Here is a 15,000-nt window from a genome sequence, read left to right on the forward strand (position 1 = left end):
CAGTGCACAATCACACACACACACACACACCTGTACACAATCACACACACATATGTACACACTCACACACACACACACACATGTACACAATCACACACACACCAGTACTCATTCACACTCTCACACACACACACACATGTACACAATCACACACTCAGTGTTCAGTAACACTCACTGTGTCTCTGCCTGAATTCACTCGCGGTGTTTTCTGTTGGCGCTGCACATCAGCAGGTTTGTGTGTGGTGTGTGGAAGGAGTGTCCAGTGTCAGCGCTGTTTATAAGTCAGAAGTGAAGCTAGAAACACAAAAGTATCGGCAGCCCTCTGCCCTTCCAGCATTAACTTCTTCAGCAATTTGAGCAACAGTAGCTCGTCTGTTGGATTGGATCACACGGGCCAGCCTTCTCTCCCCACGTGCATCAATGAGCCTTGACCGTCCATGGTCCACTTTTGATAGATACTGACCACTGCAGACCGGGAACACCCCACAAGAGCTGCAGTTTTGGAGATGCTCTGATCCAGTGGTCTAGCCATCACAATTTGGCCCTTCTGTCAAACTCGCTATATATTCTATAAATAACTAATATATATATATCCCACCCACTAACAGGTGTCATGATGAGGAGATCATCAGTCTTATTCACTTTACCTCTCACTGATCACAATGTTATGGCTGACCGGTGTAACTTCAACATTTATTAATTAAGTGATTCTGTCACTCACTGGATGGATTTTTGTCTAAAAGTTTCTTTACTCATAGACACGTTGTGTACCGTCGCATCTACCTGAAGATTCCTGATCTGTAGTATGTGTGTGTGTGTGTGTGTGTGTGTGTGTGTGTGTGTGTGTGTGTGTGTGAGTGAGTGAGTGATAAGAAGACAGCTTAATCCTCCATATGAATAGGGAAACTCGCAAACAAAAGCGACCAATTCAATCAGTCGAGCCATCGAGAGAGAAGCAGAAAGAGCATAAAGAGGAAGTGAGAGCAGGGTTACACCATTTGCATTATCCCAGCCTCTCACATTTCCATTCGGAGATGACCAGATTCCTAAAGTGTGTATGTGTATGTGTAAGTGTGTGTGTGTGTGTGTGTGTGTGTAATTGAGTCGGAGCGCCTGACAGTGGCCACAATAGAGCCGGATGCGGATGTGGAGGATGGATGGCCTTCACCTCACTCTCGGCTCTCTCGGAGTCATTTAAAGGCGAGATTCATTGCTCCTCTGCAGCGTGCCGGAGGACTGAAATGGAGGTTAAATGTAATTGTTTTCCAGCTGCATCGATCTTTGTGTTTTTACTGGGTTACCTGGCAGGAGAGAGAGGGAAAGAGGCCGAGAGAGCTGGGAACTCGTAATGATAATAGCAGGTGAAGTGAGGCGTGTGTGTGTGTGTGTTTGTGTGTGAGTGTGTGTGTGTGTGTGTGTGAGTGTGTGTGAAGCCATAGAGACTTTTCCATCCCGATGCAAAGTGCTCTCATTTCACTGCTTAATGTCGTTAATGAGGATAGTTTCGCAAAAAGTAGACCATCATCCTGCACATTATTTTTTTTACCCCTCTCTTCCTCACTTCCTCTCTCTCTCTCTCTCTCTCTCTGTCACAAACACATACTTGAGTGTATACACCTCATCATAAAACCATCTCATGAGCTAAAAATTGTCTCACACTCCCACCTCTGGGTATCAGCGTGTGAAGTGGGAGGAAAGACGAGTTGCTATTTTATCACCTACACCATATATGTGGCTTAGGTTCAGGTTTACATTTGAAAGTATTGGCGCCCCTGTTCTCCGTCCACCATGGGAAGAACAGAAATTACTAGGGTGGGTCGTTAACATGGGTGTTTGTTAGGATTTGTTGTAGGTACATCAGTGTTGTTGTTGTTGCTTAATCCATCCATAAGCAATTCATAATATATAATGTACTGCATTTGAATAGAATGATGGTTGCCAGGTCCTCAGATTTCAGGTAGATTACACACACTTTTTGCGCTGCAGTGTGTTTGTTATATTATCGATGCTTGGTATAAAAAATAACTCAGCAGTAAATGCAGGGGATGTTGTGCATCTGGAATGTGGTTCTGATTAAAACGCTAGCTAACAAAATTTGTGCGAGGAAATCCCCCCTGAGTTTTTATTAATGTATAACATTTATGGAAAGAGTCTGTGGTGTCAGCGTTTTGGAACAGTCAGAGATGAAGCTGTGAAATTAAATTTTCTGACAGGTTGCATGGTTCCTCAGTAAGTAGGGCTGGATGATAGATCTGAGGTATCATCAATATTGTGGAATGTTTAATTTTTTACTTTAAAAAAAACTTAATTACAAACTGAGTGGAAGCAAGTGATTTGATGCTTGTGTTTAAAGATTAATAACTGTAGATTATGAGGCAGGTGTAGATGTAGATTATGAAGTAGGTAGATGTAGATTATGAGGCAGGTGTAAATGTAGATTATGAAGTAGGTAGATGTAGATTATGAGGCAGGTGTAGATGTAGATTATGAGGCAGGTGTAAATGTAGATTATGAAGTAGGTAGATGTAGATTATGAGGCAGGTGTAGATGTAGATTATGAGGCAGGTGTAGACGTAGATTATGAAGTAGGTAGATGTAGATTATGAGGCAGCTGTAGACGTATATTATAAAACAGGTAGATAGATTATGAGGCAGGTGTAGATCTAGATTATGAGGCAGGTAGATGTAGATTATGAAGTAGGTAGATGTACATTATGAGGCAGGTAGATGTAGATTATAAAACAGGTAGATGTAGATTATGAGGCAAGTGTAGATCTAGATTATGAGGCAGGTAGACATAGATTATGAAGTAGGTAGATGTGCATCATGAGGCAGGTAGATATAGATTATGAAGAAGGTAGATGTAGATTATGAGGCAGGTGTAAATGTAGATTATGAAGTAGGTAGATGTAGATTATGAAGCAGGTGTAAATGTAGATTATGAAGTAGGTAGATGTAGATTATGAGGCAGGTGTAAATGTAGATCATAAGGCAGGTATAGATGTAGATTATGAGGCAGGTGTAGATGTATATTATGAGGCAGGTAGATGTAGATTATGAGGCAGGTGTAGATGTAGATTATGAAGCAGGTAGATGTAGATTATGCGGTAGTCAGATGTAGATTATGAGGCAGGTGCAGATGTAAATTATGAGGCAGGTAGATAGATTATGAGGCAGGTGTAGATGTGGATTATGAGGCAGGTGTAGATGTAGATTATGAAGCAGGTAGATGTAGATTATGCGGTAGTCAGATGTAGATTATGAGGCAGGCGCAGATGTAAATTATGAGGCAGATAGATGTAGATTATGAGGCAGGTGTAGATCTAGATTATGAGGCAGGTAGATAGATTATGAGGCAGGTGTAGATCTAGATTATGAGGCAGGTAGATGTAGATTATGAGGCAAGTGCAGATGTAGATTATAAAGCAGGTAGATGTAGATTATGCGGTAGTAAAACGTAGATTATGAGGCAGGTGTAGATGTAGATTATGAGGTAGGAATATGGAGATTATGAGGAAGGTGTAGATGTAGATTATGAGGCAGGTGTAGATGTAGATTATGAGGTAGGTAGATGTAGATTTTGACGCAGGTGTAGATGTAGATTATGAGGCAGGAATATGGAGATTATGAGGAAGGTGTAGATGTAGATTATGAGGCAGGTGTAGATGTAGATTATGAGGTAGGTAGATGTAGATTTTGAGGCAGGTGTAGATGTAGAATATGAGGCAACTATAGATGTACATTATGAGGCAGGTAGATGTAGATTATGAGGTAGGAATATGTAGATTATGAGGAAGGTGTAGATGTAGATTATCAGGCAGCTGTAGGTGTAGATTATGAGGTATGTAGGTGTAGATTATGAGGTAGGAAGATGTAGATTATGAGGAAGGTGTAGATGTAGATTATCAGGCAGATGTAGGTGTAGATTATGAGGTAGGTAGATGTAGATTTTGACGCAGGTGTAGATGTAGATTATGAGGCAGGAATATGGAGATTATGAGGAAGGTGTAGATGTAGATTATGAGGCAGGTGTAGATGTAGATTATGAGGTAGGTAGATGTAGATTTTGACGCAGGTGTAGATGTAGATTATGAGGCAGGAATATGGAGATTATGAGGAAGGTGTAGATGTAGATTATGAGGCAGGTGTAGATGTAGATTATGAGGTAGGTAGATGTAGATTTTGAGGCAGGTGTAGATGTAGAATATGAGGCAACTATAGATGTACATTATGAGGCAGGTAGATGTAGATTATGAGGTAGGAATATGTAGATTATGAGGAAGGTGTAGATGTAGATTATCAGGCAGCTGTAGGTGTAGATTATGAGGTATGTAGGTGTAGATTATGAGGTAGGAAGATGTAGATTATGAGGAAGGTGTAGATGTAGATTATCAGGCAGATGTAGGTGTAGATTATGAGGTAGGTAGATGTAGATTTTGAGGCAGGTGTAGATGTAGATTATGAGGCAACTATAGATGTACATTATGAGGCAGGTAGATGTAGATTATGAGGTAGGAATATGTAGATTATGAGGAAGGTGTAGATGTAGATTATCAGGCAGATGTAGGTGTAGATTATGAGGTATGTAGGTGTAGATTATGAGGTATGTAGATGTAGATTTTGAGGCAGGTGTAGATGTAGATTATGAGGCGGTTGTAGATGTAGTATTGGTTGGAGTAACATGAGTGAAAACAGGAAATGACTATAACAATGTACTAAATGGTTTTATAAACATCCCACATCCTGAAATGTAACATTAAATTGATAAATGCTGTTTTCTAGCAGCAAAGAAATAGTAATTGTTGTTAAGTGGCTGTGGGATTAGAAGAATAAACCACTTGGGACGTGATGTTAAAGGAAAATAATCAACGTGAGAGAGGTGACAGTGACCCTGATGGGGTGACAGTGACCCTGATGGGGTGACAGTGACCCTGATGGGGTGACAGTAACCCTGATGGGGTGACAGTGACCCTGATGGGGTGACAGTAACCCTGATGGGGTGACAGTGACCCTGATGGGGTGACAGTGACCCTGATGGGGTGACAGTGACCCTGATGGGGTGACAGTTTCTGTACCTAAAGCCACTCGTGCTGCTGAAGCATCATAGTTAATCCAGAAGGAGACCCAGGACAGGATGGTGATCAGGATGGAGGGCATGTAGGTTTGCAGGATGAAATATCCGATGTTCCTCTTCAGCTTGAAGCTGAGTGACAGGCGTGGATAAGCTCCTGAGAGAGAGAGAGAGAGAGAGAGAGAGAGACAGAGAGACAGAGAGAGACAGATGGGGTAGAGACAGACAGGCTATTTATTTCGACAGGCTGTGGAGCCATACTTTATGTTTTGTTTCAGTTTCTATGGCAATGATGGTGCAGATTTGCCTTCGTCGCTACGGCAACAAGCGACCGTGGTGTGGTGGAATAAATATTTTTTTTTTCCTCGTGATTGGTTGTAGTAGCTCAGCCTTGAGTGCTCTCACCATCACAATGAGACGAAAGAGAGAGGGAAAAAAAGTCAACTTCTAGTTCTAGGTGTTTAATTCCGACAATAACGAGTGTCGAGGACGAGGTGCGATTCCAGACGGAAAACAAGATTTTAACACCTGAACAGAGTCGAGGTAAACGCTGAGGAAAAACAAACACACACAATACACACTATACACACTCTCACAGGTAACTGAAAGAAAGAAAGAAAGAAAGAAAGAAAGAAAGAAAGAAAGAAAGAAAGAAAGAAAGAAAGAAAGAAAGAAAGAAAGAAAGAAAGAAAGAAAGAAAGAAAGAAAGAAAGAAAGAAGGTATGATGTGGATGATGTAAAAAGATCTGATCTATACAACATTCTCTTTCCCCTCCTTCTCAGCCAGGTCTGATCTTCTGAACTTTGTGTTTTCCTGCCCCCTCAGATCTAATCACATCATCTTTCCCCTCCTCCTCCACCGGGTCTGATCTCTATAACATCCTCTTTCCCTGCCCCTCAACCAGGTCTAATCTGTTTAACATCTTTCCCTTCACTCTCACCAAGGTCTGATCTCTATAACATCATTTTTTCCTGCCCCATCAGTGAAGGTCTGATCTCAATAAAATTGTCTTTCCCTGGCCTCTCAGCAAGGTTTGATCTCTACAACATCCTCTTTCCCCACTCCCTCAGCAAGATCTGATCTCTATAACATCTTCTTTCAACAAGGTCTGATCTCAGTAACATTGTATTCCCCTGCCCTCTCAGAAGGGTCTGATCTCAATAACATCCTCTTTTCCTGTTCCCTCATGGAAGGTCTTATCTCTATAACATTGTCTTCCCCTGCTCTCTCAGCAAGGTCTGATCTCTATAACATTGTCTTTCCCTGCCCACTCATCCAAATCCGATCTCTATAACATTATCTTTCCCGGCCCTCTCAGAAAGATCTGATCTTTATAACGTTGTATTTTCCCTCCTCTTCAGCAAGGTCTGATCTCTATAACATTATCCTTCCCCACCCTCTCAGCGAGATTTGCTCCCTATACCATCATCTTTCTCCTCCTTCTCCTCCTCCTCCTCTTCCTCCATCAGGTCTGATCTCTGTAATGTCATCTTTCCCTGTCCTCTTGGTGAGGTCTGATCTCATCTTTCCCTGAGCTTCAGCAAGGTCTGATCTCTATAACACACTTGATTCCCACCCAGTGTGTGTTGAACATTGCGGTTACTCTGAAGTGGGAATAATTATCAGCGTGTCAGTTCTCTGGCATTACAGTGGAATCATTTATGCAGTGGAGCTTCTGCTTCATGAATATCTGACGCTGTGGATCAAGTCTCTCTCTCTCTCTCTCTCTCTCTCTCTCTCTCTTTCTCTCTCTCTTTCGAACAGTGTGAAGAAAAGAAGGAGGAAGTAATCAGCCCTCCATCATTGCTGGTCTAAGCTGGTGTTTCTGCCACATGGAGGTGAGACGCTTGACGTAAAGCCCGTAATTAGCCTCGCCTCGGAATGTAGCGATCCCTGAGTTCTCCACGCTCGAGAATATAACACCTTCTCACCTTCTCAGAGTCTCCTCACAACCCAGGGGCTGGATTTATTTGTTTCTTCAGACAAAAAAATACACATGATTCAGTAAGAGAGAGTAGGATGTAATTCAGCAAGATTCAGCAAGAGCAGATAATGTACCAGTAAATACTTATACTCATGCTAATACTCATACTAATACTCATGCTAATACTCATGCTAATACTCAGACTCATACTAATGCTAATACTTATACTAATACTAAAACTCATGCTAATACTCAAACTAATACTAATACTAATACTAATACTCAAGCTAATACTCATACTAATACTCATACTAATACTAATACTAATACTAATGCTAATACTCATGCTAATACTCATGCTAATACTCATACTAATGCTAATACTCATGCTAATACTCATGCTAATACTCATACTAATACTAATACTAATGCTAATACTCAGACTCATACTAATGCTAATACTTATACTAATACTCATGCTAATACTCAAACTAATACTCATACTAATACTAATACTAATACTCATCCTAATACTAATACTAATACTCATCCTAATACTAATACTAATACTAATACTAATACTAATACTCATCCTAATACTAATACTAATACTCACCCTAATACTAATACTAATACTAATACTAATACTAATACTCATCCTAATACTAATACTAATACTCACCCTAATACTAATACTAATACTAATACTAATACTCATCCTAATACTCATCCTAATACTAATACTAATACTCACCCTAATACTAATACTAATACTAATACTCATCCTAATACTAATACTAATACTAATACTAATACTCATCCTAATACTAATACTAATACTCACCCTAATACTAATACTAATACTAATACTAATACTAATACTCATCCTAATACTAATACTAATACTCACCCTAATACTAATACTAATACTAATACTAATACTAATACTAATACTCATCCTAATACTCATACTAATACTAATACTAATACTCATCCTAATACTAATACTAATACTAATACTAATACTAATACTAATACTCATCCTAATACTCATACTAATACTAATACTAATACTCATCCTAATACTAATACTAATACTCACCCTAATACTAATACTAATACTAATACTAATACTCATCCTAATACTCATACTAATACTAATACTAATACTCATCCTAATACTAATACTAATACTCACCCTAATACTAATACTAATACTAATACTAATACTAATACTCATCCTAATACTCATACTAATACTAATACTAATACTCATCCTAATACTAATACTAATACTCATCCTAATACTAATACTAATACTAATACTAATACTAATACTAATACTAATACTAATACTAATTCTAATACTAATACTCATCCTAATACTCATACTATTACTAACAGGATCTGACAACTTGTTTTTCTTCTTCTTCTTTTTTAACTCAGTTTCATTTTGGATAGTGGTCAGATCTTTAAACACACACACACACACACACACACACACTTTTTTAGACCCAGCAGTTTTTTTTTTTTTTTTTAAAAAAAGAACAACAGTCTCATTTGAGGAATTAAATAAAATAAAATTCCTACTCATTATTCACATGGAGTTATCCTACAGCGCTGCTGAATCCGGGGTTCTGATTGGTCAGAAGGTGTTGATTAACTTGATTAATTCAATGTAGCGCAGGTTTATATTAATGCACAGGTTCCATCATTTCCACAATATTCCGATGTCTTCTGGATTGTTTCCACAGTATTCCGATGTCTTCTGGATTGTTTCCAGAGTATTCCAATATCTTCAGGATCTAACGCTGCTATGATGTGACAGTTAAAGTAACACGTATTGCAGATGTTCCACAAAATTACATGGATCTACAAACTGATAAAAAAAGCACATGCTGCAGATCTGTCCTTAAATAACGCTGAACTAAACAAGGAAGGTTCCTCAGGGGTTCTTTGGATGGATAAAGGATTCCAAAATGGTTTCTATCAGAACCCATTTCTCACAGGGAAACCCTCTGCTGTAGGAATTATATGCAGTACTTCATGGGCTCTCCAGAGTGAGAAACTGAAGAACCTTTCAGGGTTCTCATAGCAAGTTTTATCTGAACGGATAAAAATAAATAGCTAAAACTATCTCCACAATCTGAAGGACATGAAAGGTATAACAATTCCAGATGGTTCAAGTTTCAGGATTCTTGTTCTATAAGTTCCACAATCTATAAGTAATGGAACCCAGACAAATGGACTTGACTAGTTTTACTGAAAGGGACCCTCCACAGTGGAGACCTGATGGCATATGGATACAATAAAAACCCCCAGGACGTGTTACTACTAAGGAACTACTTTTTCCTGCTTCACCTTTTCTTATGCACCTTTTTGATGCTGTAAAACCTCACCTGTGGAGAAGACAACGTTCCGCGACACCAGTTTGTAATCCACGATGGAGAACTGAGGAAGCTCGATCTGGGACACACCGGATACGGCGTTGTCTCCTCCTCTCCAGTAGAACTGGATGTCGTCAGTCGTGTAGCCATCTGTTCAAATATATATGATATAGATGAGTCACGTATACAACAGTGTGTGTAACAGCTTTATAGCTAAATGTGATGAGAAGTGGGCGGAGACTGTATCACAACTCCATGGTTTCTGATTCTCTCCACTGTCTGTGTGGAGGCTCACATGTTCTTCTAGGTTCCTCAGTTTTCCTCCCACGTGAAACAGTGACCCTTCATTACATCTATCTGTGAATAAGTGTGTGATTAATCCACTGGAATCATATCCAGCATGCATTCCCGCCCCTTGCTCAGTGGTTCCTGGATCGACTCCACTGGCACCCTGACCAGGATAAAGCGCTAACTCAAGATGAATGAATGAATTGTCAAAGGAGAACTTTACTAAGCATAAGATTTGTCTCTTTCACGTAATAAAAAATGTCTTAAATTTTCTTAACGAACATGCAATTTTGGTGCATAGTCATGTGTAATAGTGGGCAGAGTTAATGCAAATACGATCATTTACCATTCATAAAAGCCACTTTAAGAGAGATTTTTAAGAGAGAAAAGAATTGTGTGAATATGACAAACTGAAAGTATTAAATCTCTTGAACGCTGTCTTACTCCAGTTCAAGACTTACGTCTTAAAATAATATAAACTTAAATATTTTATAGAATTCTGACTTATTAATACTACAGTAAAAGTAAAAGACAAAACTCATGCAGTAAAGTGATTTTTTTTTTCTCTTCTAACTAAACTGAAAGTTAGTCGTTTATTTGAGATCTTTAGTAAATCAAAAGTGTGTGTGTGTGTGTGTGTTTAGACACTCACAGCTCTCTATCTCCAGGGTGCAGTTCTGCTCATCCAGTGGGTATCTCCTCAGGTCCATCATACAAGCAGCAGTCGTGGTGATTCTGTATTAAACACACACACACACACACACACACACTTTTAAATAAGAGTCTTGTGTATATAAATTAGAAAAAGGCCAGAGATGAAAGGAAGCATTGACATTATATCATCTGTGTGTGTGTGTGTCTGTGTGTGTGTGTGTGTGAAAGAGAAAGAGAGAGAGAGAGAGAGAGAGAGAGAGAGAACACAAGAGCCATTATTCCTCCCCACACTTCTATCAGCGCACTTTACACTCAAGAGCTTGCTGTAAACACACAGTGCTCCTGGGATTCAGCCAACGCACATACACACACACACACACACACACACACACACACACTGTGATCATAATGCAAGTGCAAAAACAAATACATATTTGTGTGACAATTACTGAACAGTCTTGCTACTGTAAGAAGTAAAATGGGTGGAACTAGAACAAATACTTAATAAAGGGGCGTGGTTTAGGCGTGATGCTGTGAGGATGTTCACACCTGGGCTGTTAAAATAGTAAAATAGCTATATTTAGTGTAGATGCTTTTATGCTTTTCATTGGGGTCTCTGTTCTAAGCTTGGCTCCGCCCCTGTCCTGTCATTGGTTCTAAAGTGTTCACCTGTTCCGTGTTAGCCGTTAGTTTAGCTTGTCTGTTGATCTCATTTGTTTCCCAGTGAACATTATTTTAATTAGGATTTATTTAGGTGATGTCACTTCCTGTTTCATGTCAAGCACGGCAACGTACGTATATTTGCATTTCATTGGCTCCGTACATGTACTCTGTACAATGACAATAAAGTTGATCTGATCCAATCTAATCTGATCCAGTCTAATCTAATCTAATATTTCTTAGCTGTGAAATGTTTTTTGCACTAAAAATGGCGGTAACATGCAGACAATTTTGAAGTGAAGCGAATTTGAAGAAAGGGAGTCAGTGGTCAGATCTTTAATTGATATGATGCGAGGACAAGATCTGATATCGACCGATCAGCAGCTCAGCAATGAAACTATTACTGCTGAGCGATGAAACTATTACACACACTTCAAGGCAGATCAGTCGGGATTCCAAACCATTTATTTTTCATTCAGGCTTCTTCTAAAAAAAAAAGAAAAAAAGAAAACAGCACTATTGATTTTAGCTGGAAACCAGTTCAAGAGAAACAGAAGAAAGCTTAATGATGTTCTTCATGTGTGGATAAGAGTCATTTGGTTGTCTTAGCGCTAACGTTCATCTAGGGTTGAGCTTTGTGTTGTGAATATGACTCTGTGCATGAACACCATGTTTGGCAGCTATTTCATCACATCATCCTTCAGTCCTTCTTTGTGGTGTAACTGCTGCTTGGAGAGTTGTAGAAAAGTTACTGAATACTACACTGGACCTTTAATATCAAATCTTCCTGTAACCTAAACATTTTCCTAATAGGCCTAACTTCCGGTCCAGAGTGAATCAGTGAATCAAAACCTACAAGTGATTCAGTGTTTCACTCTAGGAAGTAATTTAGTGCTTCACTATGACTAAGTGATTCAGTGATTCGCTCTGAGAAGTGATTTAGTGATTCACTCTGACAAGTGGTTTAGTGATTCACTCTGGGATGCGATTCCATGATTCCCTCTAGAAAGTGATTTAGTGATTCACTCTGGGACGCAATTCAGTAAGTCACTCTAAAAAGTGATACAGTGATTCACTCTGTGAAGTGATTCAGTGATTCACTCTAGATAGTGATTTAGTGATTCACTCTGGGAAGTGATTCAGGGATTAGTAATAAACTTATTGTGAGATTTTACTACTAAGATAAATGACTGAAGATGAACGAATGATGAAAGGCAAAAGACCAAAACACCAGATCCATCTGGTTTATTCATCTTAATGAACACATAATTCTTTACATAAAATAGAATTTAAAAGTGGGCGGAGTCTGTGTATGAAAATACATAATCACTTGCAACCAGAAAGTTATTTCAGAGATTTAATATAGTTATATAATAATAATAATAATAATAATAATAATAATAATAATAATAATAATGAGACTGAAGGACAGGCAGTAAATTTTTAGGAGTTTTCCTTTCTTTCCTTTTTTTTCTACATCCAAGAGATTAAATTAGTTGAGGAACATTTTTACGACTTCATCCTCATTAAAAATACATGCCAGGATCTATGAATATACATGAATATGCAAATTAGACCCCTCCCCCTGACCATGCCTTTTTTATTATCCCTGATAACAGATTTGTCACGCGAGAGAGATTTCAGTATCAGAGACAGGAACCAGTTTACGACCTGACTGAAAATCATATGCGATTGGTCTGAAGCCGTGTAGCTCCGCCCCTGAATAAGTTCCAGAGTCTTAGCTTTAAAGGGGAAAATTTTGATTATTTGGACAGAACATATGAACAAATTTGATATATTTTGCCTTGGACAGTGTGTCTGGTAAATACTGGAGTGTTAACTGGAGCAGTTTCACACACGGACGTTCACACCGGATATAAACAGAATGGATTCGAATCTTTTTTTCACTTCTGTGCAGTTCTTCATCATGGTGTTCCTCCTGCCTGGTGTTTTATTTGTTTAAAGGAGTGAGAGAACGAGTGAGCGAGTGAGATGTCGACGGTCAGCACCAGGGAAATTAAGCACATCTGATTTGACGACCGCTGTGGTCACATGGAACCTGTCCAATCTATCATCTCATCTCCCACTAAACGAGAGCTCGGGCTTTAATATCCAACTGATTTGCTCTGTCTATGAGATTTGAGCTTTGAGAGTTGCAGCCGCGAATGCGGACGAGTCCTAAAGTGCCGAGTCGGGGGTTCAGTCGGAACGGAACGTCCAGGAGGGCTCCGAATATTGAACTGACACTGTGAACATGTTCATGGTTGTAAAATTTGAGCTGTTGATTTTGACACACATCATCTATTTCATGATGATATTAAACTTTATGTTTTATTATAAATGAAACTCTTCTCATACCACAGTAATTTTTTATTAATGAACGAATGATATGTTGTATTTTTTATCCATTTATGGCTACATTTAAAATGACCTTCATTTCAGACAGCAGGTTTTTGTTGCAAAGCCCACAGTTTTCCTCTGTATGTTGTATTTGCTGTATTTTAGGAGGAACAACACTCTGTCATCATGCTGCCATCACCGTGCTTCACCATGGAGATGCTGTTCCTCCACCAAACGGAAATATTTTAGATTTATTTCCAAAATGTTCTCATCAGACCAGAACACATGATTTTGCCAAATGGTTTAGATCAGGAGTCTCCAAACCTTTTCCTCTGAGAGCTACTCTGACAAAATCATGGTGGCTAAGAGTGCTGCTCATGTTATATAATTAGTAATACTTATTTACACAGCTTACTGCCATAACCCAAACCAGCTGGATACGCTATTTTGGTGTGAACTTCACAGATTGAACAGATGTACCTTGCAATAAATCAGTTTAAATTTCTTTTACATTTCTGCAGTTGAAGGTTAAGGGCCTTGCTCAAGAGCCCAGCAGTGACAGCTTGGTGATCACGGGATTTGAACTCACACCCTTGGTATTCCGACAGCTTAGCCGCTAAGCTACGATATCTCCAAAAGCACCCAAGCAGCGTGATAACTGTTGAGTCGAGTTAACTGATTTAACACAACGGGTTTGCTGACTAGGGGCATCAAGGTAGCTTAGTGGTCAGCACTGTTGCTTCACAGCAAGAAGGTCCTGGGTTTGAATCCTGGGTTTGAATCCTGGGTTTGAACAGGCAAGGGCCTTTCTGTGTGGAGTTTGCATGTTCTCCTCATGCCTGCGTGGGTTTACTCCGGGTGACCTGTCCAGGGTGTACCCCTGCCTTTCGCCCAGTGTGTGCTGGGATAGGCTCCAGCAAACCCCGTGACCCTAATTAGGAATAAAGCAGGTATAGACAATGGATGGATGGTTTGCTGACTAGACTGATCACTTATTATTGTCAGATCACATAGATTCTGTTATTTATCAGCACATTCTTCCTGACAGTCCCATGACACACGCCCTGATATCCTCAGCAAGACTGAAAAAGACGTGAAAATCTGTGAAAAAGTGAACACTTCCGATACTGAAGGTGATGTTAATTTTGAAAACAGAGACCTGACATTGTATTCGGACTTTATCTGATTAAATAATAGTATTTTTAAGTCATTCACATGCATGTGCAATGAGAATATTAAAGAGTGCTTTGCTCTGAAACACCAGCTGCACTAATAAGAAATGTCTACAGCACACTTGTCCTGCATCGTCCTGCAGCAGGAGAGATTTATTAGATTTATTAAGTCCAAGAATTTAAGAACCTTGCATTTAATTCCGCATCTTGTTAACGACCTACATATGTTAATTTTATTTGTGGTTTGCAGACAGGATTTTCAATTAAACCTGATTAAAACCCATGCAGTTCAGGAGTTTTCTCCTTCCACGTGGTGAAGATAGAACCATATATCTCATGCTGACGTTACTGGAGTTTGACGCCTCACACCAGGAAGGAGGAGAAGCTTTCTGGTTGCTAGGGGCATGATTTAAAGCCAAATCGCATCAGGCCAGTGTGCGGCTCCGTGAGCGGTCAGTCAGGATACTGTAAGGTGACGCAGCTCCACAGAGGAAGGTGGTGCA

The 15,000-nt window shown here is 39.4% G+C and overlaps 1 protein-coding gene across 2 annotated transcripts in view; it reads right to left on the minus strand.

The window, feature by feature from the left end:
• The window catches only part of gabrb3 (gamma-aminobutyric acid type A receptor subunit beta3), an 85,966-nt gene that overhangs the window by 21,576 nt on the left and 49,390 nt on the right, over nt 1-15,000 (minus strand). For both annotated transcript variants that reach the window (XM_058403720.1, XM_058403719.1), the window contains exons 5-7: nt 10,324-10,406; nt 9,396-9,533; nt 5,076-5,228 (exon numbers count right to left, since the gene is read on the minus strand). In XM_058403720.1, the coding sequence (XP_058259703.1) occupies nt 5,076-5,228; nt 9,396-9,533; nt 10,324-10,406 (374 nt within the window). The remainder of the gene's footprint in view (nt 1-5,075; nt 5,229-9,395; nt 9,534-10,323; nt 10,407-15,000) is intronic.

This window comes from Hemibagrus wyckioides, linkage group LG11 (assembly GCF_019097595.1).
Source record: "Hemibagrus wyckioides isolate EC202008001 linkage group LG11, SWU_Hwy_1.0, whole genome shotgun sequence".
In the NCBI taxonomy this organism is placed as follows: Eukaryota; Metazoa; Chordata; class Actinopteri; order Siluriformes; family Bagridae; genus Hemibagrus; species Hemibagrus wyckioides.